Here is a 24,533-nt window from a genome sequence, read left to right on the forward strand (position 1 = left end):
AGAGGCACTCTAACCATGTACTTAGGAGGAGCCAGGTTCCACAAGTCCATAAAGGCTTTAGAAAATGGGTTGTCTCTCATAGAGGCTTTGATGATTTGAAGTCCCATTCGAATATCTTTAACTATCATAGTCTCTACAAGCTCAAATGGGTTGTAGTTTATTTTGGAAGATCCTCTTACATCACTCAGCCCACACATGGTGAATGAAGGAATTGAATGCCAATTTTTAGTGACCGCCTATAGAGTTTGACCTTTGAAATTGCTGGAAGACAAGAAGAACATATTAGTCTTTTACATAATAAATATATTTATTATGCCATTAATAAATGCATTTATTATGTTGATATTAATTGTCAAAGTATTTATTACAAAAAAATATTTAATTTAAAATATTTAAATACTTATAATATTTATTACGTAAACATGTATTTATTATATAAAAGACTAATAGACTCTTATTTTTTTTACTAAAAGACAAAACGATGAAAAATATTATTAAAGAAAAAAAGTATTGGACAAATGCTAACATTCACATAACGTATTGGGTGTTAGCATTTCCGTTTTATAATTACAACTACATGAAGATATTTAGATATTTAACATTCCCTTTTAAAAGATTAGAGACAATTTTTTTTTTTAATGGCTTGACTTAGGTCAATAAAAGTCCAAAGGATAAATCTCATCTTGCATTTCATGGGATCCAAATATCACCTATTTTACGAGGGATTTTACTAAAATGCCTATAATAATTGTAACATGATAGATTGCTTAGACCCAGAATATGCCTAAGCAATCTTGGATCAGTCGTCCAGGCTCCAGAATATGCCAAACCAAGGAATGACTCTGCAAGCAATTTTATTTTATTTTATTTTTGCTCGCTAAAGTTTTCCTCACAGTATCCGGAATCAAGGTCAATCGACCAATCACATCACATGACCCTGAGTCCACAACCCACGTTTTTTTCTTTCTTTGTTGTTTTTCGACTGCAACCTAACAACAACTACAATTAACAGCAACCACACAGCCTTCCATTCTACTCCAATTCTCTCTCTCTTTCAAAATCACTACTTGGGTTTTACTCTTTCTCTATCTCTCGTTCGCATCTCACAAGTTCTTCAATTTTTCTAATCCTCTTGTTTGGAGATATCTTCTATCTAAACCCACCAACATTAAACACAACCCAAGTTCCAGATCCCTTAGATCTTCTCTTTTTTTGCTTCAAAATTCCTGTTTTTTTAGAGAGAGAAAAGCAAAAGAATCTGTCCATGGGTATTGCTTCTCAATCCTTGTAGTTGCAGAAATCTTCTCTCTAAACCCACCCACCAACAAAGAACATAACCCATACTCCAGATCCCTGAAATCTTTTCTTTTTGGCTAAAAAAATCCTTTTTTTATTCCAAGAGAAAGAGTGGGGAAGAGAAGCAAAAGAATCTATCAATGGGTACTGCTTCTCTTTCTATCTTAACCCCATCAAAACCTTCATCTACATCAACACTAGAAGAAGATCCTCCAAACCCATCAACAGCTCTTCTCTCTTCCAACAATACAGACTCCTCATCAACCCCTCCTCCTCCTCAAAAACCAACAACAACCCTTCTCTTCATTTCCCTCATCTTCATCACTTGCATCTCCCTCGCCGCCTCCATCGCCTTCGCTTTCCTCTTCTTCTCCTCCTCTTTTGCTCAATCTCCCCAATCCCCAAATCCCCTTCAATCCATTGTCCGTCCCCTTACGAAGCTTCACCGACCCGTTGTTATCTTAATTTCTTCGGACGGTTTCCGATTTGGGTACCAATTCAAAATCCCAACACCCAATATTGGCCGACTAATTGCTAATGGGACCGAAGCAGAGACGGGTTTGATCCCAGTTTTCCCAACTTTAACATTCCCAAACCATTACTCCATTGTCACTGGTCTCTACCCTGCCTACCATGGCATCATAAACAATTATTTCTACGATCCTGACACGGGTGAAAAATTTACAAAGTCGAGCCATGAACCCAAATGGTGGTTAGGCGAACCGTTGTGGGAAACTGTGGCTAATCAAGGACTCCAGGCCGCCACGTACTTCTGGGTCGGTTCGGAGGTAAACAAAGGTTCTTGGACTTGCCCTTTGAAATTCTGTAAACATTATAATGGTTCTGTTCCATTTGAAGAACGAGTCGATACTGTTTTAGAATACTTTGATCTTCCAATTGATGAGATTCCCGTGTTTATGACTTTGTACTTTGAGGACCCGGATCATCAAGGCCACCAAGTTGGACCCGATGATCCGGAGATCACAGAAGCAGTTGCTAACATTGATAGAATGATTGGGAGGTTGATTCAAGGCCTAGAGAAAAGAGGGGTTTTCGAGGATGTAACGATAATTATGGTGGGTGATCATGGGATGGTCAGTACCTGTGATAAAAAACTCATCTTTCTTGAAGATTTGGCGCCATGGATTGAAATTCCTGCGTATTGGATCCAATCTTATAGTCCATTGCTTTCGATTAAGCCTCCTGCTGGAGTTTCTCCTTCGGACGTTGTAGCTAAGATGATGGATGGATTGAGGTCGGGAAAAGTCGATAATGGGATGAAATTGAGAGTGTTTCTCAAGGAAGATTTACCTGATCGACTTCATTACTCTGCAAGTGATCGTATCCCACCAATAATTGGACTAATTGAAGAAGGGTTTAAGGTGGAGCAAAAGAATTCGAAGGGGAAAGAATGTGGAGGAGCACATGGTTATGATAATGCTTTCTTCTCCATGAGGTCCATTTTTATCGGCCACGGTCCTCAGTTTGCGAGGGGTCGCAAGGTACCGTCATTTGAGAATGTTCAAATTTACAATTTGATCACATCAATTCTGAACATACAAGGAGCTCCAAATAATGGGTCGGCATCATTTCCAGGATCCGTTCTTTTGCCTAGCCCATGAGATTCATTAACCAGGCATGTATAAGTGAATGGAACATAGTCTCTCTAGTTGTAGTTTTGTAATTTCCTATTAGGTTTGCTTAAGGCCTTAAATAGTACTCTCAATAAAAATCTGTTATATTTTGTAGTTTTTTTTAGTTCCCTTTACAATGTTCTTTCCACAATTAAATTTGAGATGCATGACTTAAATCTTTGTTTGGTAGCCGGATTTTGATGGTAGCAAGAATTTAAATTTGTCGGGAGAATGCTCAAGCTAATGTGAGTTGCAACTTCATAATTTTTATCAACCCACCAAAACTCCTAGCTAATATGAACCCTTTATTATTATCTTACATGTTTGTAGTTATTGAAACATTAAAAGCACATTAGCATTGAAGTTGAATTACTTTCTAGCACTTGACTTTGGATTATCAGTGTGCATTTCTTTATGCAATTTTAAACACAAATGCAGCAACGAAATGTCTCTCAATAACCATGTTTCCTAATATCTCAAAAGTTCTTCTTTTTTATTGCTCACTTTGGGGTATTTCCTGACCATCACTTCTGCATCTGGTTCTACAATTTTTTGATCGTAGGTTATTGTAGTGTGGCTGTTGTCGTATTCTCTTTTTGTTGGTCATCTCAACCATATACTAATAAAAGAAATTTTACGTATCAAAATGAAATAAATGGAATCCCAAGAAAGAAATGCTTCTCATCGGCTTCAACATTGAACATGCATAAAATAGTATTTGTGTTATATTAGTGTGAACTGTTTTTTTGGGTAGGTTAGTGCAAAATATCAAACATGAGCAAGAATAATGTAATAATTCCAAACACACACTCTCCCATGTAAACACAGTGTTTTCCTTAGCTTCAAAGACAATGTCTGTAATTTTGCCCTTTTAAAGCATTTGCTGAGATGTGTTGGAAAGGAGGGTTGCATGTGGTTGACAGCCTGCCATTAGCATAACATATGTTCAAACCTTTGACATGAAACCATATGTGGGGAGGGGCAGTTAGTGCTGGGTTGTTGTTCTTAATGTTTTTTATTGTATTCTTATTTCTACTCTGTGGGATTGGTCTCCTCGACCATCCTTTTGTTATTAATTTAATTCATCTTTACCTATCGGAAAAACCAATGCGGGGTCTTTGCAAATCAAAACTCCTGCCATAACTCTTTTTCTATGATGAAAGACGATTAACTGGAAAATTAGAGGACTTTGTTACTGTGAGGCATCTCCATTGTTAGAAAACTCAAGTAACCAAAGTCCAACATTTAGTTGCATAAACCTACAATAATACATTTGGAGCTCTATTTCAGCATTCTCTTAATTAGATTAGTGTTTTTTCTTCAGTGAGATAGGGAGGGTTGCAGATTAAAACTCAAGTGCTCATTTCTTGAATTGTTCTCCTTTAATTTTGTAGTGAAGAAGATTAGATCTGATCTATGGTTGTAGGCTCACTGCCAAACCATGTAAATCTTAGTGTTCTTTGGTTTGTTCTTTATTTTCTTTGTTATTTTCTTCTGAATCATATTGAATAGGTACCTCAGGTTCATAACATTGAGTCCCATCTAACTAGAAATTCTTCAACAATGACTCCCTCTAACTTTCCAAATAGCTTGCACCGAGAAACTATAATACCAAAAAGAGTCACGCTGGAGTGACCTTAAGATTGGACCTCATATTGCACATCTTGACATGAGAGTGTACAGGAACCATATATGCTTTTTCACTTGTATCTCGAGGAAAACATCTATGGTTCCCATACACTTTCATGTCAAGGTGTGCGATATGAGGTCCAATCTTAAGGTCATAACAGCATTATTCCACCAAAAATACTAATTATTAGTTCTTGGATTGATTTTTTTTTTTTTTCCTTTGACCTTGAAAACTCATGGATTTCTTTCTTTCCTTCCAAATATCCCAACGGATTGGTAGTAAATGTCAAAGAATGTTTTCTCTACTTCTTAAGGGTTCGATATAGTCGATTCTCACCTGAATTAGCTTTACCTCTTTCTGCTCTCATGACTAAATACTCGTCCGAAACAGATGTAAGCAGGCTCTTGGTATTTCCAGACCTCCAGTGGAGTATGGGTATCTAACCACTTAGTTAGGAATACCAGTACAATTAGTGTCTTGAGGCAATATATGTACATTGGGGTATGAAATCTTTGTATGTATATGTAATACTAATTGAGTTGTTAAACATGTAAAATGAGTTTGATTAGAATTTGCTTTGTCCCTTAAACTTATTTTCTTGTATTTCTTTGCTTTAATTTCTACTTACCGGACAAAAGATACCTCCTCAAACAATTAATAAAACAAATTGAATTATGTAGAATAATGTGGAATTAATTAAAATGCAGTGAGCAGGGTTTATTGGATTTCCTCCAATAATTAATAGTGATCATAAGCTTCAACCCCCCAAGAACCAGCCTATTCTGTGATATGAAGCGGTCAGTTTGGTTTTGATGTGATGATCAGATTTTCAGAAACACGAATCTATTTTTTTTCTGTCTTTCTTATAAGCAAACAAGAATCTCGTTTGACTTGATTTCAGAATCTACAACCCATACTAACCTTTTTGCAACGAAGTATTATGTATTAAGTGCAAAAATGACTTCTTAGTGCGAAAAAAAAATGCAATTTTTTTTAATAAACAACACATCCTACATAATTCCTGATTTGGTTATGGGAGAATTGGATTCAAGGAGAGGTGTTTCGACTTTCTTAGGGAGTGGTCTACTTTGTCGGGCTCGGGCTCAAGACTGACATAATTGTTTACATTTACCATAAAATCAAACTCAATCGCAAAAATTATTGGCTATAAAATATAGTTTGATGGAGCCCAAAATGTTCATTTTTGGTAGAGATTGATCGATTCTGATTTAGAATTTGTCCATACCAAATTACAAAATTTGATTTTCAGAATTCAGAATGTTGTTCGTTTTGAAAATTAGCTTCAGAATCTAGGATCAGAATCACGTTTGTTGATTATGTTTCTAAAATTGTAAATTGTAATATGAATTTATTGCCGTTCCTAAAAACTTCGAAAGAGAGATTCTATTGGCACATCAACTTTTACATAACAAACCATTCCTTTTGCAAACACAAGCAGATTGGTGTGTTATAAGTAAAAGCTGGTGGGCTAATAGAAACTCTCATTTCAAAATAGTATGAATCGGGTCGGTTTCAAAAGAGAGCTGTTATTGGCACCCCAACTTTTAATTATTACACCCCAATTTCTTGAATTATTTTTCACCCCCAAAGCAAATTAAAGATTAAAACACATTCTTCAAATGTCACAAAGGTTTTGCTCGGCTCAAATTATAATCTCAACATCACAAAACATTATAACACTCGATCAAACAATTTTGGTAGTTCCTTACAATTATGATTAGGCTCTGTAGAGGCAATTTTTGTGATCATCTCAAGATCTCCGTTCTCCCGTATGTAGGATCTTCTCTGGATCGTTCCTATTCCTTGATACATAGAGCCTCCGATGCCTAAGTTAGATCCCACAAAAAATTTGATAGAGTTTCTAATCTTATCTCCTTCTATTTTCGAATAAAAAGCGAGGGAATCCTTGAGACTAGAATCTTTCCTAGCATATCGCGTTGAAATCCCAAGAATCCAAGGATTTGTGTACATCATTTTTTGGGATCTCATTCTCTTTGATTGTTTCCCAAACGACGATGGTTAGGTGGGAACCTCAACTACCCGAGCAATATAGTTGATAGGTCAGAACCCAGAGATTAATTAGTATCTCAAACAGTTTACCAATCCGTATTGTTACTTTTGTGGCTTGCAAATTTATCCCTCCACGGGCTCATAAAATCTTGAAAGATATAAAAGAACTTGCCCCTATACTCTCTTTGACCTGGCAGTTACAGAATCATAAATCATTTTCTTGTGTATCCTGAAGCAAAGGATCTTTAGTTTTGTGATGGGGCGTATGAAAAAAGAGCATCAGACTATCATGATTCGAAAAAGAAATCTAAAAAGAAAAAAAAAATTAGAGAGCTTGTATTGGCATCCTAACTTTTACTTATTCTCAATCATTCACTTATTTCCTTCACTTTTAATTGAAATGTAAGAAGTAATAGAAACTCTCTTTAAAATTCAGGTTATAGTTAAGAAGCGGATTGTAGGAGAGCTTTTTCAACTTTCAAGTTTCAACCAATAGAACAGAAGTCCTTTAAACCGGTTCGGTCTAGACCGGTCTAAGCAGATACGAGACCGTTTGTCTTCGGTTTGTTCACACAATCCACATATATGTGATGGAGTTGGTCTTATTGTAGTATTAATGGAAGGGAAGAAAGATTGAGTTGCAGAGAGACTCTCCTTATTTTCTCTCCACTAATGGCGGGTGTTCTCAGATTATATAGTTATCCTCTTTTTCTTCTCCCCTGCTATTGTCCTTCCCACCATTTTCCACCTGTACCCAACTGGGTTTCTCTCCTAAGTTAGACTCAGCTAGGAGGATTTCTAGGCAGAGAAAGAGATTTATTTCTTGGCAGGCTCTGTATTCTTTATTGGACACTCTTTGTTTTCAGCAATAATTTGGTGTTTCTATGGTAATCTGAGTATAATTTTTAATACTCATTTATTAGAACTGTTTATCTACAAACTTTATAACATAATTTGGATTTTCATCATTTTAAAATGGAAAAAAAAAAAAAAAAAAAAAATTCTTGAGTACCCATGATCTTGAATACCCATTTTTATTGCTTCTTAAATGAAAAACAAATGGTGTATCGTTGTTGATTCTAATATAACTAGGTTTTTCATTGTTGATTGGAGTGATATTTTGAATACCCATTTCTTAGAACTGTTTGTTTCATTGTTTGAAAATAATATGTTTTTTTTGAGGACCCATGAACTAATACAAATTTTTTTTCCTTATCGAAAGAAAAATGGTGTATGTTGATTCTTATATAATTAAGTGCTTCATTGTTGATTCGAGTAATATTTTGAATACCCATTTCCTAGAACTGTTTGTTTCATCATTTAAAAAAAAAAAGAAAATCAATCTTGAGTACTAATGATCCTTGAATACCCATTTTTATTTCTTATCAAAAGGAAAAATAGTGCATTTTTGTTGATTCTAATATAATTAGCTACTTATTTTTTGATTCAATTAATATTTTGTATACCCATTTCTTATGACTGTTTGTTTATGCATTCTCTACCATAATTAGGTATTTGTTTGTTGTTTGAGCAGAAACCATGGCTACCCAATTCTTAGAAATTATTTATGATTTGGTTTTCCTTTTATGTCTTTTATTGCTTGGTGATTGCTAAAGGCTTTGTCAATGTGTTTCTTCTTACCAATTCTCTTTTACTGCTGTTCTATATGTCAAAAATTGTTTGAAATCTCCGTCTTTGTGGAAAATTTAAGTATATTTTTTTCTCATTTTGGGTGGCAAAATAATTTTGTTCTTGTGGGAATTGAAGGTGCCAGCTTGCAAAGTTTGCTGGAGTATGTAAGTGTTGATACCATGATCTGGGTTCGAAACACGCTTGCATATAAATAAATGTTTCTTTGTGGAAGTTATCAGCAATTGTTTCTAGGAGTCTAAAATTCCATATGCAAACAAGTCTCTAGAGATTGCACCTCTTATAGAGATTTGTACAAATCTCTGTATCATAAACCCCAACTTTCAAAATTTAGACAGTAATTTCAGTCTCTATTTGGTCTGAATGGTAAAATCCATACTTATGTCTTCCGTTTAATCCTGGATGGGATGCAGCCACAAAGTTCAAACATTATCTTCCTAAATTTCTCTTGAGAATTTATTTAGTTCATCGGTTGTAAATGCACCAACTTATGATTTCTAGTGTTTCTAAATTGGATATTTCTCATCAGGTACTTGCAACTGTTGCTGAAAGTGAAGGGCCAAAATGTTGGCCCAAATATGGTTGACATTCATTCTACGCAAGAATTTTTGAATGCTTTAAGTCTAGCTGAAGGGAAACTAGTTGTTATTGAATTTTATGGCACTTGGTGTGCCTCCTGTTAGGTTTTGTTTCCGAAGGTGATTTCTCTTTGTTTCTTAATAATTTTTTCTTGATTTCTACATCCACCAGTGAGTGTTTTTCTATTATTCTGGAAAATGCTGTTTTGAGAAACTTCTAGGTAGGTCCATGGAAAGTGTAATCTAGATCTATGTCAATATAACTTACAATCATCCATGGGTTGCCTCCTTGGGAGATACCCTACTCCTTAGCCAAAGTGAGGGTATCACCACTAATCATAACGAAGAGAGGTTACAGGGAACCACTCTTTAAAGATAATAGTGGCATTATAATTAAAACATGTATGTGTCGCATGGCTCTACTTGTTGTATTTGGTGGGGCTTCTTTTATCTAGCAAAACTCTAATCACTCATGTAAATGATGCAAGTAACTTTATTTGGAATTGGGTGCATAAAAGTTCTTGCATATTAGGGTACACTTGGTAACAAAAGTCAACTCCCTGGTACACTACTTGTAATACCATCTCCTTTCAACATGTAAAAGAAAAAAGAAAAAAGAAAAAAGAAAAAAGAAAAAGAAAAAAGAAAAAAGAAAAAGAAAAAACTTGTAATGCCATCTGAACCCTATCAAAAAATTGCCTCCCCTTTACAAATGATCTCCATTCACACAGACTATTTGAAGGGGGGACAACATGAATCGTTGAAGCCAACATCTTTGGAAATTATCCTAGTTGCACATCCTCCCAAGCTAACAGGTTGAAAGTCTGTTATATTTTCCCTCCTACCTTTAGATTGAGGAGATTAGAAAGCTTGACACCTGGTCCCATACCCATGCCCCTCACCTGAACCTTAAAATGGGATAGAAAGTCATGGAGAAGATAGTTTACTACCTTATATTGGAGGATGGAAAGTTGTGTGATGCATTGGGACGTGGAAGTCGTTAACAAATAACAATCAGCCCATTTTGGGATTTAAAAGGGATTTTAATGATTGGAAGATCAATGAGTTAACTGATCTAACTACTCGATCGTACATCACTTGAATCATCCGGGACCGTCAAACAGGAGTGGACGCGCAATAGGGAAAGATGCTCATCAGTCAAATCCTTTTTCTCCCCCTTTTGCTACAAAACTTGCAACAAAGTTCAGCCTTGGTCTCTTTCCCAGCCTCATTTGTTTAGGGGAAAAAAAGTCCCCTAAAAGTGTCTTTCTTCATCTGGTTAGCATCTTATGGAAAAATCCTCACAATAGATCAGCTCATTAGTAGAGGTTTTGTGTTACCAAATTATGTTTCCTATGTAAGGATAATGGTGAGTCGGTGGACTACATTTTGATTCATTGTCCTTTCGCCTCAGATCTTTGGTCTCACTTCCTAGTCCTTTTCGAAATTAATTGGGTTTTTTCCAAATTCTGTTTTTGCCTCTCTTCCATTGTCAGCGTGGAAGAAAATACTATGGGGTATACTTCTTTTTTGCTGTCTGTTTGGGGACTTGGTTTGATAGAAAAAGGAGAATATTCCAAGGAGTGAAAAGTTCACCCCACGAGATGAGACTACATATCTTAGGGCTGTTTATTTTTAAAGCAGACTTTTCTCTGAGTTTAAAGGTGTATTTTTAAAGAGTTTGTCTTTAGATTTCCCCTCTTGTACTTAGGCAAGGCATTTTGATCGGTGTTTGTTTTCTTGTCTAAATGAATAAAAATTTACTTATTAAAAAAACATTTCCTCTATCCCGTTATTCTCCTACAATTCTTTTTCTTTCCCTTTGTAATTTCAAAATTAATTTTCGTCTGTTGAAGGACATATGGTCTATGAATAGCTATCCTGTTATTTTTCTCTTTCCTTGTTTGTAATTTATGAATTTTTAATGGATGTTTCAGCTTTGCAAGACTGCTGAAGGACATCCTGACATTTTGATCTTAAAAGTGGATTTTGATGAGAACAAGCCAATGTGCAAATGTTTGAATGTAAAAGTTCATGAAGCTATACTTGCTCCTTGTTTTCATTACTTTTATGTGGTCTTGCTAGTAGCTTTCATCTTCAAATGCGCTGACATAACAAAAATGTTTAGTTGCTTGCATCAACAGGGTTCCAACACTCACCAGATCCACTGTTTGGGATCCCAGGATACCATTTCATGAAGTCCATGATTTATTAGATTTTCACACTTTCCCTTTATTAGGGGGAGTGCACAAGTTGCTCAATTAATGATATTGCCTTTTTTTTTGATAAGTCAAGGATCTTTATTAAAAAACCGGTTGAGGTGACCATGCAAGAAGACTACAAAAATGGGACCAAAAAAAAAAAAAAAAAAAAAAAAACAATAAAACACACGGACTACACACCCAATCCCATTTTGTTACAAAATCTTCAAAGAAAACCCCATTTGATTCTGGAAAAGCCTTACTCCAAATAAAAATAGAACCCAAAGTTGAGAAAATGATTCCTTGCTTCTTTTCTCTTTTTTGATTTCTAAAGTTTTCTGAATAATAACAGATTTTTTTAGATGAAGGGGAGTAGTAGATTTTTTTTTAGGTTTAAGTGCGAAGGATGTGTTTTGATCCCTAGTTTGTGGTACTACCACATGTAGATTTCACTACTTCACAGAGGTGGCCACGTCAAAAGTAATATAAATTTTATTAAAAAGGTAGATGGGTAGGTAAAATAACCATAGATTTCTTGACTATTTTGTAAGGTTAGGAAACTTAAGGGATGGTTGGATTGTCTCTTCTACATTCCAAAAGAGGTTGATATCATAGTAGCATTTTATTATTATTTTTTTGGTAAAAAAGAAGCAAAATAGCTTCACAGCCAGAAAGGGTATACTTGCATCTTATATGGTAAAGAAAACATAGTTCTATTTCAGAATGTTTTGGTGGAACATTCAGGTTTTTCGGTCTCAGCCACAAACGAAACATTAACTCTGAACGCGGTGAATGTTTTGGGTAGTCTCAGAACGTTTTGTCCAAGACCATTTCATTTTTCTCCTGACCGAAATATTGTATCAAAATGAGATTTAAACTTTGCAAATATCAATGATGGCACTCTTGTGATCACGATCTACTTTGCAGTTTCAGAAAATTAAGGATGCTATTGCAACAAATAACACCGCTCGATGTAGCATTGGCCCACCAAAAGGTGTTGGAGATCTTAACCTTCTCGATTCTTGTCCCACTCCAAAGGACAAGCCAGCAGAAGCGAGTTCAAGATAGTCTCCTTTTATCAATCCTTCTCCCGACGTGTATCCCCCTGTGCTTAGACACGGGGGTTTCCACGCAGTTCATGGTAGTGAGCCTTCTACTCCAAAATTATACATTTCTGTTTTATTTGTAACAGAATTTAGCAGAAGCATTTGTTATGTTTCCTTCTTCTCATTATTTTTCTGGCTGTAATGCAATACACAGCTGTATTCTTTATAACACTAGTACCATGGTACTATCGTAATAGAATCGAAGAGAGCTTCTAATTTGCACACCAATTTTTACTAATGGCACCCCAAGATGTGTGCTAATTCTTTGGTGATTTACATATGAATTGGTGTGGCGTTAGCAGAAGTTGGTGTGGCAATAGAATCTCTAATCAAAATCACAAAAGCAATTTTCTATCTTCTTTAGCTCTCTACATGGCTAAAGCATCTTTTCTTCCCTGTATGTTTTTAATGCGCTTGGCCATATACGAATTGTGCTTGGCTTTACCACTCATTTATTTTTATTTTAACCAACAAAATAGCAATCCTAATTCGGTTAGTAGTAATGCACAAGCAGCTGAGATCAAAAGAGCAACTCTTGGGGTCAGAAATAGTTGGAACGCATGCAAATTTGAGCATCTCGTGCCAAAGGTGAGGTTGGGTTGGACTCGCATTAATTGGTATATAGTTTGGATTTGACATGGGTTAACCCCCAACCTGACCCAATATGCTTGCACCAATCATAATCGGCCTAACTCCTGGTCTCTTTGCACACATCTGACATTCTCTTTTTGATCCCTTGACACTTGTTTGGCCTTTTGTGGTGAGTTCTAGTTATTTCATTTAAATATTCTTCACCATGAGCTTGAATAGGCCCATAGGTGTGTACTCCAAGAATAGAAATCACCAAGCAGGTCGATTATTTTTTTCTATGCTCACCATGATATAGACCAATAGTTGGGTTGCAACCCAACTCCCAGTTACTAACCCACACTTATTGATCAGATGGTTATGATCATTCAAGTCTACTTGGTTTTTGGCATACTCTTCATTAGTGGGTCCTATTACCTCCTCGGGTCATGCTGCCATGTGTGGATATAAGAGATCTGGTAGACTTCGCTTATGGCCTAGTTGAAAGGAAACTTCTGTTTCCATCTCAAAACTTACCTTTAAGAAACCTAGAGACTCACTTTCCTTCAAGAATTCTGCTCACAACTGAGAAAGGATGAGCTATATATGGAGGAGTACATCGTGCACGGAATACTTACACAGAAAATGAGAACACTCCTGTGGTACATTAATGAGCTGTAGTGGTTTCATTTTATATCCTCCACTAATTGGTGTCTAAAACTTTTATGCTCCACTATATTGCTTTTGTTTGTCAGGCTTTCTAAAATAAAAATAAAAATAAAGAATCATACAGAACTTTTTGAATGTATTAAAGATTTCTTAGAAAATGTAAAAGTGTAGTGGCTTTAATGTACTATGTTTTTTAGAGTTTGCAGTGTTTAAGTCAAGATTCACATTGGGATATGGGTGGAATATAATGAAATAGAGCTACTTTTAGTTTCCCTATGAAATGAGGCATGGAACAGAGCCAATACGAAGGGGTTTCGGGATTTATGAAGGAAGCTTCGGCTCATAGTGGTCATGGGTTGAGAATGGGAATCATCAGCACATATACATGTAACTTGGTAAATTAGGGCAAACAAACTTCAATGATCAAAGATACTCGAACCAATCTCCTTGTAGCTCCTAGTGATCTTTAATGAAGATGCTATTTCAGAAATTTTACTAGACCTCTGTGTGTTATGATCTTAAGGTTAAGACTTAAACTTTCCACTCCATTTACGCCTAGGTACATTTTGAGCATTGGTTTGGGTCTTAACATTTGGTATCGGAGCCAACCCTACCTCTAGGGTTGGAGTCATGAGGAGGCGATTGTGGAGGGGAAAAAAAAGGGCTCCTTGGTTCTAAAAAAAGTGAGAAAAAAAGGGACTCCTCTATAGTGTGGGATGTGGAAGGGGTTCTAAAAAAATGAGAAAAAAGGGACTCCTCTATAGTATGGAAGATGAGTATGGGATATGGAAGGGGCTCGGAAAAAAAAAGGGCTCGCTGTATTATGGGATACTGAAGGGGTACGCCATAGTAGACCACCATGATTAGTCTAGGAAGGGAAGACTTATGGAAAAAGAGAAAGGGGTACTTGGTACTTGGAAAGAAGGCCAAGGGACTGGGGGGACTCACCATAAAGTGGGTCAATGAGGGCATCAGCCTTGAAGCGTGGGAGTATGTTACGATCCTTAGGGTAAGACGTAAACTTTCCACTCCATTGACACCTAGGTACTTTTGGAGCATTGGTTTGGGTCTTAACACTGAAGTATAAACTGCTTTTGAACCTGAATTTCTTCAATTGTGCATTTAAGAATCTATGTTATTGAAGGTGTTTAAGGCATTTTTTGTGAGATTCCAAATGAACTTTGGGACAAATAAGTGTGCGCCTTGGGTGCAAAGACAATCCCACAGCTATACAAACAATTGTGGTAATGCTTTGCAGCTTCATTAGAGGAAAATATTGTCTACGTATGCCTCTATTTGTCTCGTGTGTAGTGTTAACTGAACAGATTAAAGAGTCCTTTCATGCTATGATGTAAAGTTGATTAATAAAGAATTTTCTACTTGGGGATAAAGCTGTAGAAACATCTTGAATTCTCAAGGAGATCTCATGATGTGCCACATTCAATGGTGGTTTCCGACACCTTGGGAAGACATATATCACGTGTCCTCCACTCTATGTTATGTGTTCTTCAATTACACATATTTCTCCGGCATACTACAGAGCAACTTGATATGGAGATATTACTGCATTTGATGCATTGGAGCTTGAATCTCACACAAAGCAATCATTTGAATATTTGGGCAAACCCAATAAACTTAATATTGAAATAGAGTGAGGCAAAATATGCTGCTATAGTGAAGAAATATAAATTTTATTGAGTTCTTTGTCATGAATCTAATAATCCTTTTTTCCCTTTATGTACACTTGCAGTTTTTTCCACAACACTTATTATTTTATTATTGCTGAAATATCAATCAAAGAATCAGTTAGTAACAAATATCTGATTCTAGTTATGAGGGTATGCTAAGATTAGATTATGTGGTGAAAATGGGTGCTAGAACCTTCGATCTCCTTCCTTTGATAGGGGTCATGGTGTCGGGGAATGTACCCCCTCCTTCATCAAGATTCTCAACAGAACCATCACTTGATACACTCAAAGGGTAATTCACCAGATGGACACCTTCCATATCTACTAACTCTTCTCCACTATATACACTCCACATCTCCTCCCCTATCATGCGGAACATCTTCACACATTGCAGGCTATGCGGCTCTAGGAATGATTCTTCGAAACGGCTGGTATGTTCGTACCAAAGTGACATTCGATATGAATGAATATCCCCACAGTTTGATTTGTTCCCCACATATTTGGGCTGGAAGCATCCTATGGCAATTTCAGTATCTCGTCGCCCATCCATTGATCGTTGGTTCACGTTGGCAGATCCTATTAATAAGTACAAGTCATCCACTGCAGAGTATGCACCAGCCCATATCAACAGCAATCAATTTCATCATTACGTTCCATGCAAGGTATTAGATTTTGATTTCGATGTCTATTTCGGTCATCTTGGAAATGGAAATATTTTGACCAATGTGAAAATGAATACAATTTTAAGGAAATGATGGAAATTTAATAAAATGATAGAAATGTTGAAGTTTTCATTGAAAATTTTGGAAATGATAAAATATACACGAAAAACACACTCGTAAGGCATCAAATTATAATAAACAGCCATATGAATTATAAAAATGAAGATTAATAATGTTTCATTACATGTTGGCATGAGAATCTAAGAGTCCGACACCTAAAACAACTATATGCTTCTTGGAAATGAGAATAATAATATCACATAATAACAAATACTGTAATATGTACCGCTTTCTTAAATGAACAAATTATATGAACTACATTATCACATTATTATAATCTATAAAAAAATACATTTTCATATTTTTTTTAATCTTTTAAATATGTATGAATAAGTTGTTTTGATTTATAGATATGTATGAATTACTAATATATCTAACTAATTAGAACATGAATGATTGTTTACGTGTCAATATTTTGGGCAAATTTTACTATTCATCAAAATATTTCCACTGAAATCTTACATTTTTGTACTTAATATTTTGATTATTTCGCTCAAAATTCACTATTCATCAGAATATTTCTTGAAAGGAATAGTGATTTCCAGCAAAATATATACAAAAAGAAATTATCGTTTAAATTTCGTGTCGGACCTTGTGGAAATGAAAATATTGTGGTATATTTCATGGAAATATGTTGAAATTAAATACTATAGTTCAATGTAGTTCATTACTCAAAAATTAAGAAAAATGTGGATTGAACATTGTACCTATCATGAGCTTGGAGTGGACATAAACCATGAACCTTCTATGCTTTTGGGCATTCCAGTATTGAGTTGTATGTTGAGGGGAATAAGGGGAAACAAACTCCTCTATACTTCTTTTCTCCCGGTTTGCAAGGCAGAAGAAATTCAAGTAATCCCTTGGGTGCGCTGACTCACCGCTCTCGTGGATTGCCTCTCCAATCAACTTATACATCATCATCATTGTTTGTCTTGTCCAATGAAGTATATCTTGAACAGATTCACTTTCTGGTACCCCTTCCGGCCACATTGGTATCACAACATATACGGCAAATCTCTCCTTTGCTTTAATCTTGTTCACCACCTTAAGTGCAATCTCGACAGGGATCAAGTTCTTGCACCCACAATGTTTATCCTTCTCCCACATATGGCAACCTCCAATAAAATATTGGTTCTCTATATAAATAAACCTTTCTGCCCGTCGAATTGCTTCTACATAAGCTTCGTGGATACTGCACTCCACCGAGATCTTATCCGGCAAATTGCTTGCTGAAACCCGATCAATTGATCGAAAGACCTGAACTTTCCAATCCCCCGTTGAAGGATCCCCATTTTTTGGTATAGTAGTTGTGGAGATAAGTAAAGAAGGATCGCATTGTTTAGTCCACCGTTGCTCGAAATTAGTCAACACATCTCGGGCAGCTTCACCAGTGATGCAAGCATGAGTATCATGCCAGGGTTCTCTTGGTCCACCTTTATGAAGACTAGCTCCAGCTAAGCTGATTTGGTAGAAATCTTGAGCATGAGATTCAGTGTTTAGTGTTCGAAACAAGGAATGTTCCTCCGTATCGTAGCGTCCATCGCAGAGATCCAAGCCACCAAGGAAACTCATGATTTCTCTATTTGAGAGAATTTGTGCTTGGGTATCCACAGTGATGGTCTTCTGATGGTGAGTGAAGAGTGTCGGGAACTTGTGATGTAACCTCGGGCACAATCTACACACCACCTTAGTGTGCTTGAAGTAATCGAAGGTGTCTTCGTCATGGGTCCTCATCACTCCTTTGTTCTTGATGATGGGTAAGGATGTCTCATCATCCCAAAGCATGATTCTTACAGCTATACCTTCCTCTGCTTTCCATTTCAACAATTCGCCGATCGTTACTCCCCTTGCGTGTGGAATTTCCGTTTGAGGGTCTCGGACCTGCTCAAGAGCATATTAAATTATCTAAACAAAAACATTCATGATGTTAACCAACCAACTACTCCAACTATGAATGTAAGGGGGCCATGGGGTTTAACTAGGGTGAGACACACTTGAGAGTGGAGGAAAATATACACTCAACACCCCTCAACTATAAAGGGTGGAAAGATACAAACCTAGCGCTCTGATACCATGGTAACCAACCAACTACTCCAAAAGACCGTTCTGTTGGAGAGGGGGGAGAACTATGAATGTAAGATGGTCACGGGGCTTAACTTGGGTTTGACACACCCAAAAGTGGAGGAAAATAGACACTCGACACTCCCCTCACCTATAAGGGTGGAAAGAATTGAACCCGTGAACTATATGAACCTAGCGCTCTGATACCATGTAAACCAACAAACTACTCCAAAAGACTGATATATTGGAGAAAGGAGAACCATGAATGTAAGAGGGTCACGGGATTAACCGAGGTATGACACACCAAAAAATAAAGGAAAATACACAATCAACACATGAACTATGAAGCCAGCAACATTGAAGAATTTTCACTCACCAGCACCATCTTTGGATTGAAAGACCAACCGGCAATGTATATTAGATGCTTGGCACCATCAAGTGCCTTGTATACATCCTCCCAAAGCTTTCTTGGGCTCCCATGAAGATAAAATGGTGGTTGGAAAGTCGAGTGATGGTGCGCGTCTTGATAAAGTGTGACATTGCAGTTGGATCGTTGTGGAAACGTAGCAATCTTAAGTCCTGTGTATTCACCATGACCGAGAACTCTATCCCAGCTTGGTTCACAGTTCGCGTGCTTAAACCATAAGATGAATCGGAGTTTGAGCTCTGGGTTCGGATTTCCTTTCACTGTGAGGAGAGGGAAAAACCCATCGATCAAAGTTGCTTCGGTTATAATCCAATGAGCCGGGATATGGATCTTTCCCAAGATGGAGCTCTTTGTCTTCATTGTTATGGTGATAGTTGACTCTGATGGATGTGCACATAGAATTTTAAAGGTCTGATTCCACACTCGATCGTATTCGTGACTTGTTTCTGCTACTTTCTTCTTGTCTATCTTGATCGTCACATAGGTGGTCTTCTCTCCTACAGTATGCACTGTAATAAAAATTCTAATCCAATGTTAATGGTTTGTGAACTTTGAAGTCTCAACAGGTTAGTCTTTTAGCATTAATCTTTGAATCAGGATCAAGTACGGTGTCTCGTTCCAATAGAATAGAAATGGTGTCTATGTGGCATATTTGGCTTGGAGTCTAAAACACATCAGACTGCTAATCATGTCGTTTTTACATTTGCACGCAGCCCAATGTATTTTATCTTCAACTACAACATGCCATGTAGACACCGTATGCTACTTTAGGAACGTAACACCGTTCTGGATCACAACCCTTAATCTTTTAGTTAGTTATTGTCGGTTAAATTGTTCGTTGGTTCCTAATGAAGGCATTCGAATTTTCGTGACTTCAATTCTGTTGTGCATTAGGATGGAGAGATTGAGGAGGATGCTTCCCGCATAATTAAAACTAGATGGTTAAGGTGAAGGTACACTTCTGGAGTACTATGTGGTGATTAAATAAAAAAATAATTAAGATTGCATTAAGACTGCATATACTTTATGTAATTAAATGTTGGTCTATCAAGAAATATGTAAATAAATTAAGTGTAGTGGAGAAGTGGAAGATGAGATGGGTGAATAGAAACATTAAGATAAAATTGGAAACGAAGTCATTAGTGTAAATATAAGAGTAATCTCAATACTGTTAAACTAAGAGAATCAATTTTTATTTTTATTTTTTTTAATTTGTAAAACAATGGCTAGGATCATATTGGTGAGAATTTTCACCATTGTTTGGATTTTTATTTTATTTTATTTCTCTTATTTGTACAAAAAATACAGACTTACATTGAAGAGAAAAGATGGTGTGTAAGGGGTGGCATGAAAGATGGTGGCTTCAAGTGTCCCATGGAAGAACTTGTTCTGCTTAGCCTCCATCAGCAACGGCCTTCCGATAAAATCCTTGAAAACGATTTTTGAATGAGAGGTAAGAGAGTTAATTGAGTCTTATTTTATTTTGGCAGATTTATGAGGTATAGGCAGTACAACATCATCTTATATATAAATGTAGATATTTTATTTATTTATTTATTTTTGCTTTTAGATGTTTGAAGACACCACTGCAAACTTAAAATGTAATGGAAGAGTTTGGCAATTAAAAGATAGAAACTTGTTACAATCTACACTTTCTTATGTCTTAGAGGCAACCTTTAAGTGTTTCATAAGTTAATAGTATTTGTTTTTTGGGCTTCAAGTCATGGAGTTTGGCAGTAAAAGAGAAAAAACTTGTTACAATCTGCCCTTTGTAATGTCTTAGAGGCAACCTTCAAGTATGTCATAAAGTTAAATTATTTCTTTTATTTTATCTACACATTTCCTTGCCCAGAGCCCCCCAAAAAAAAAAAAATGTAGAAAAAGGACCATTGTTGTTCCTGGATCCATCATTTTCAAGAGTTTCTTTTTTTTTGTGAGCATTTTAGCATTAACCCCTCAAAAATTGGTTGAATTAGTATTAAATTAGGGCACCTGATACACTTCATTCCATGGTGATTGATTTTAATTGGAATTTGATGCCTTTCAAATGAGAAATTCTAGGAAGATAGAATGCGAGAAGATAAAAATGATCACAAATAACACGATCAAGAATCAGAAATGGCGTAAAGTTGATCAAGGTCAATAATGCCGTGGAGTTGATATTTTGACAAATGGTTCAAGTAAAAAATGTTGATTTTGAATTTTGGATTGTATCGGGCAACTTAATCTTGAGATACCCGTAAATTTTGAAGGTGCAACCTTTACTAAGTTCGTAAAATTTCTGTGAGTGTTAAGTCTACCACCTAGGTTCAAAATCCACCTTCCCCCACTAATTATTATCCAATAATCCACTTGTTTATTGTAGAAAAGAGTCCCTCTAATTAAAATAATTAATTTTTTTAGATTTTAAATATTTATTATATAAATAAAACATGATTTTGTGACTAAACATTTAATATTCTATCTATTTTTATTACAAAATTATAATTATTTTGATTTAAATATGTGCAAACCAATCAATATAAATCAAATTTGATGGACTGTCTCATCCAAGATGAGTTGACTCGTCCAAGGCAATTTGGTCTCGCCCATGGTTTAGATGAGACAACAAATCGAATTTTGAAAGTGGTAGAAAAAATGTTCGAAAAAATCCTTATGTTTAGAAATTCTATTGGCACCCCAACTTTTACTTATTACTTAAATTATTTATCCCTTCCTAACTAAATGTTAGTGCATACCATTTATAATAGGAATTAACTAGGGGTGCAACTTGGTTCGGTTTGTGGTCAAATAAGAACCGAATCAACATATGTCAGTTCTACTAAATAAGAATCAAAACTGAATCAAATTCTTTTGGAACCAGACTAATCCAAATCGAACTAAAGTTGGTTTGGTTCGATTTGATTCTACGGATTGTCAATATTCTATAAATTGTAAGTAATATTTTTTAATGAAAAAACAAACATATAATAAACATAACATAACATTCCATACAATAATCACTAACCTATCCATAAAAAATCATTAATTTATCCATAAAAATCACTAATATATGTTATAACTCCTAAATAATTCATAATAATTATTTTATATATATATTGTATAAGGGTTCTGTTCTATACAAGCTTGATCCAAGAACTAAATCAAATTGATCGGTTCTCCAATTTCATAACTTAGAATTGAACCGCAACTTGTTCCAAACTGAACCAAACCACCTTAAAGCTATTGGTTTTCTAACCCATCAGAAAGAACAAGTTGATGTCAACGAGTGTCTACCAGACCCTCGATGTTGATCCTTGTATTTTTCACTCTTAAATATCTCCATCCAATGAAAGAAAATATCTAGACCTAACATTCTTTCTAAAAAGAATGATATTCTCATCCTTTTAATTTTTTAATTTTCAAATTTAGTTGGGGTGTAATAATTAAAGAGTCGTGCTAGGGTGACATTGGGAGTTACTGTGATCTCACATTTTGCGCTATCATGTGCACACCCCCACATCAGAGATGTGTGATCACAGAAAATCCAATGTCACCCTAACGAACATTAATGATATTTAAAGAAGTTCTCTTCAACTTTTAAGCTAAAAAGTGTGATTTATTTGACAATCATTAAAAAAAAAAAAAAAAAATTCTTCTAAAAAACCGGTCCTCTTGTTTGGATTTATGTGGCATGGCCGTTATCATTCCAAATTTCTTATCCCAATATCTAGGATTCACGGCACGAATCATGTACTTGACAATTCAAATCTATCTAAACTATATCTTTTGTCACGACAAGTTACTTAGTTTGAAAGACAATTCAATTCCATCTAAGCTATGTCATTTAGGGATGACTTTTGTTAGGACAAGTTGGTTAGTTTGAAAGACAAATCTTTTATGAGGTACTTTGAAGATTCCATCCTTGTCAATTTTAAGAAGAAAGGGTTAAGAATTCCTTAAGGCTGTGTTTGGATTGAGAGAAGTGGAGAGAAAAGAAATTCATTAGGAGAAGAGAAACTCAATTTCTCTTTATCATGTTTGGATTGACATGAAAGAACGTAAGACAATTTTATAATTTAAAATATCTCAAAAGAGATCGGGGGGAGTGTCGCGTGTCATTTTAGAATGTTGATATCAAACTTTGAACCACACCAACATTTTATTATTACTCATCAATGAATGAATTCATGAAAGGATTTTCCTAAGCTCTAAAGTCATTGGGACTTTGGTTTTAAAACTCGTTTTGACATCTCGTCTTTGAACGAGACCGAGTCATCTTAGATGAGTTTTTCGATACATTTGAGTTGTCTTGTTCAATAATGAGAGAAGTCAACTGTGATTTTAAATCTCCTCCTATACATTTGACTTGTCTACCATCTCGTTAGTGACGATACCAAGACATATCGGATGAGTCGTCTTGATTGAGATTTAAAACCATGATCGGGACCTCCACATTCAATAAATGGCTGACATTAGCGTTATCATGATAAGGGCATCTTTTAGGGCAATGCTATATCAATCTCATTTTCTAAATAAGAAACTAAAGTGAAAAAAATTCTAATATTTGGTACATGACACTTTGATGCTTCCTCACCAAAAAGTGCCCAATGCTTTGAATTGCAATTTGATTTTTTTTAGGGTGAAACTCCATTTCGTGCATTGAATATGATGAAATTTCAAGTCCGATATACTATTCATTTTAATTTCCAAAACATGATATATGACAAAATCATTAGTATTTTATCATTGAATTCATTGATTATGAAAATGACGAATTCACTCGAAAAACATGTTTTGAGAATTAAAATGAATAGTGTATTAGAATCAGAATTTTGACATGGGCCCAAGCTAAAGGCACCCCAATTCTTAGTAAGGGCACACATCTTAGCAAGGGCACATACAAACTTATTTCTCTCTCCCCCCGCCTTGTTTTAGTTGACATGTTCATGTCGACATTGACCGAGCACTGTCAACAATAACATGTAAAACATAAGCCAAAAAATCGTTTCTAGGCATGTCGACATATGCAGATGCAGGGTGCTCTAATCATGGTAAAATTGGCGCCCTTATTAATACAGTGGGCGTCGCAGCCAATCACAGCCTTTGTTATAATTTGCACATGTTTTGGAAAATCTCTCCTTTTTCAAAAACTATTATTAATACCCTAACTCTTACTTATTCCACCACAATTTCTTAAATTATTTATCACATCCTAGTTAAAGATTATAACACACCATTCGAACATCACAAAAGTTTGGTTCAAGTTATTATCCCAAAATTACAACGAATTATAACACATTAAAACAACTTCTGCAGTTGTTTACGATTAGGAATAGATTTAGATAAAATCCTAAATTTGACAAATACAAATCTAAACCAAAAAAAGAGTATTTCTATTGGCATCCTACTTTTTACTATTTCTCAACCATCGACTTTTTTTTTTTGAGTGAATCTCCATTTCCTGCATTGAATATGACGAAATTCTGAATTTGGTACATTGTTCATTTTAATTCCCAAAACATGCATTCATCATTTTTATAACCTATGAACTCGTGAATTCGTCACTTTTAACATAAACTATTTTGTAGATATACTAACAAATTCATTGATTGTAAAAGTGACGAATTCACCGAAAAACATGTTTTGGGAATTAAAATGAACAGTGTACCAAAATCAGAATTTGTACAAAATCTACGCACATTTTGGGAAAAATCCTTTTGTTTTATTTTATTATAATTGGGGAGTAATAAGTAAAAGTTGGGGGGCCAATGACAGCTACCCACCCCTCCTTTTGGGCAAAGTGATACCAAGGATCAAATATACACTACCACATGAACCATGCATCATTATTTTTACTGATTCTCATTCTCAGTGGCCTTCATTAAGAATTCTTGGATGTTAATTACATGAACCCTAATATAGTATTTATAGATATTACATTGACCAAGATAAGAAAATTAACCTACTATAAATATTATAATTATCAATACTTCTTAATGAAGAATATTTTAATAGATAATGCTGAAGTAACTTGTCGGGGGGACATTTCCAACGTGGAAGTGTGTAGGAATCATAAATGCTTTTCATCGAGATACGATTTAGATGAAAATCATCTCTGATTCCTACAATGTTTGACGTCAGAAATGTCCCCCACAATGTTACTCCACACGACTCTATTTTAATAAATGTATATTAAACATATAATTCTCCAACCTACCATTTGTGATGAGA

At 35.5% G+C, this 24,533-nt stretch overlaps 2 protein-coding genes and 1 long non-coding RNA gene across 6 annotated transcripts; 2 read left to right on the forward strand and 1 right to left on the reverse strand.

Annotated features, from left to right (window-relative positions):
- Window positions 1-981: 981 nt before the first annotated feature.
- Window positions 982-3,047, forward strand: LOC147388596 (Alkaline-phosphatase-like family protein). The gene has a single exon (XM_086419817.1). It carries the CDS (start codon window positions 1,437-1,439, stop codon window positions 2,916-2,918), a length of 1,482 nt encoding a protein of 493 aa, XP_086275943.1. The 5' UTR covers window positions 982-1,436; the 3' UTR covers window positions 2,919-3,047.
- Window positions 3,048-7,040: 3,993 nt separating this feature from the next.
- Window positions 7,041-19,761, forward strand: LOC147388597 (uncharacterized). 3 transcript variants are annotated; one of them, XR_015171004.1, is made up of 3 exons: window positions 7,041-7,478; window positions 8,771-15,712; window positions 19,629-19,761. It is a non-coding gene; the product is annotated as an uncharacterized LOC147388597 (long non-coding RNA). The 3 variants fall into 3 exon arrangements; XR_015171005.1 differs by lacking the exon at window positions 7,041-7,478 and having other exon boundaries at window positions 7,528-8,939; window positions 10,757-15,712; XR_015171006.1 differs by lacking the exon at window positions 7,041-7,478 and having other exon boundaries at window positions 7,529-10,843; window positions 11,948-15,712.
- PLDEPSILON (phospholipase D alpha 4) lies at window positions 15,217-19,724 on the reverse strand. 2 transcript variants are annotated; one of them, XM_086419816.1, is made up of 4 exons: window positions 19,631-19,724; window positions 18,270-18,829; window positions 16,540-17,713; window positions 15,217-15,650 (listed from the first exon to the last, which is right to left on the reverse strand). In XM_086419816.1, exons 1-4 carry the CDS (start codon window positions 19,722-19,724, stop codon window positions 15,217-15,219), a joined length of 2,262 nt encoding a protein of 753 aa, XP_086275942.1. The 2 variants fall into 2 exon arrangements, with proteins under 2 accessions (XP_086275942.1, XP_086275941.1); XM_086419815.1 differs by lacking the exon at window positions 19,631-19,724 and having other exon boundaries at window positions 15,217-15,626; window positions 18,270-18,828.
- Window positions 19,762-24,533: the final 4,772 nt, after the last annotated feature.

The sequence above is a fragment of the Akebia trifoliata genome, chromosome 12 (genome assembly GCF_017979445.1).
Source record: "Akebia trifoliata isolate Shusen 1 chromosome 12, ASM1797944v1, whole genome shotgun sequence".
Lineage (NCBI taxonomy): Eukaryota > Viridiplantae > Streptophyta > Magnoliopsida > Ranunculales > Lardizabalaceae > Akebia > Akebia trifoliata.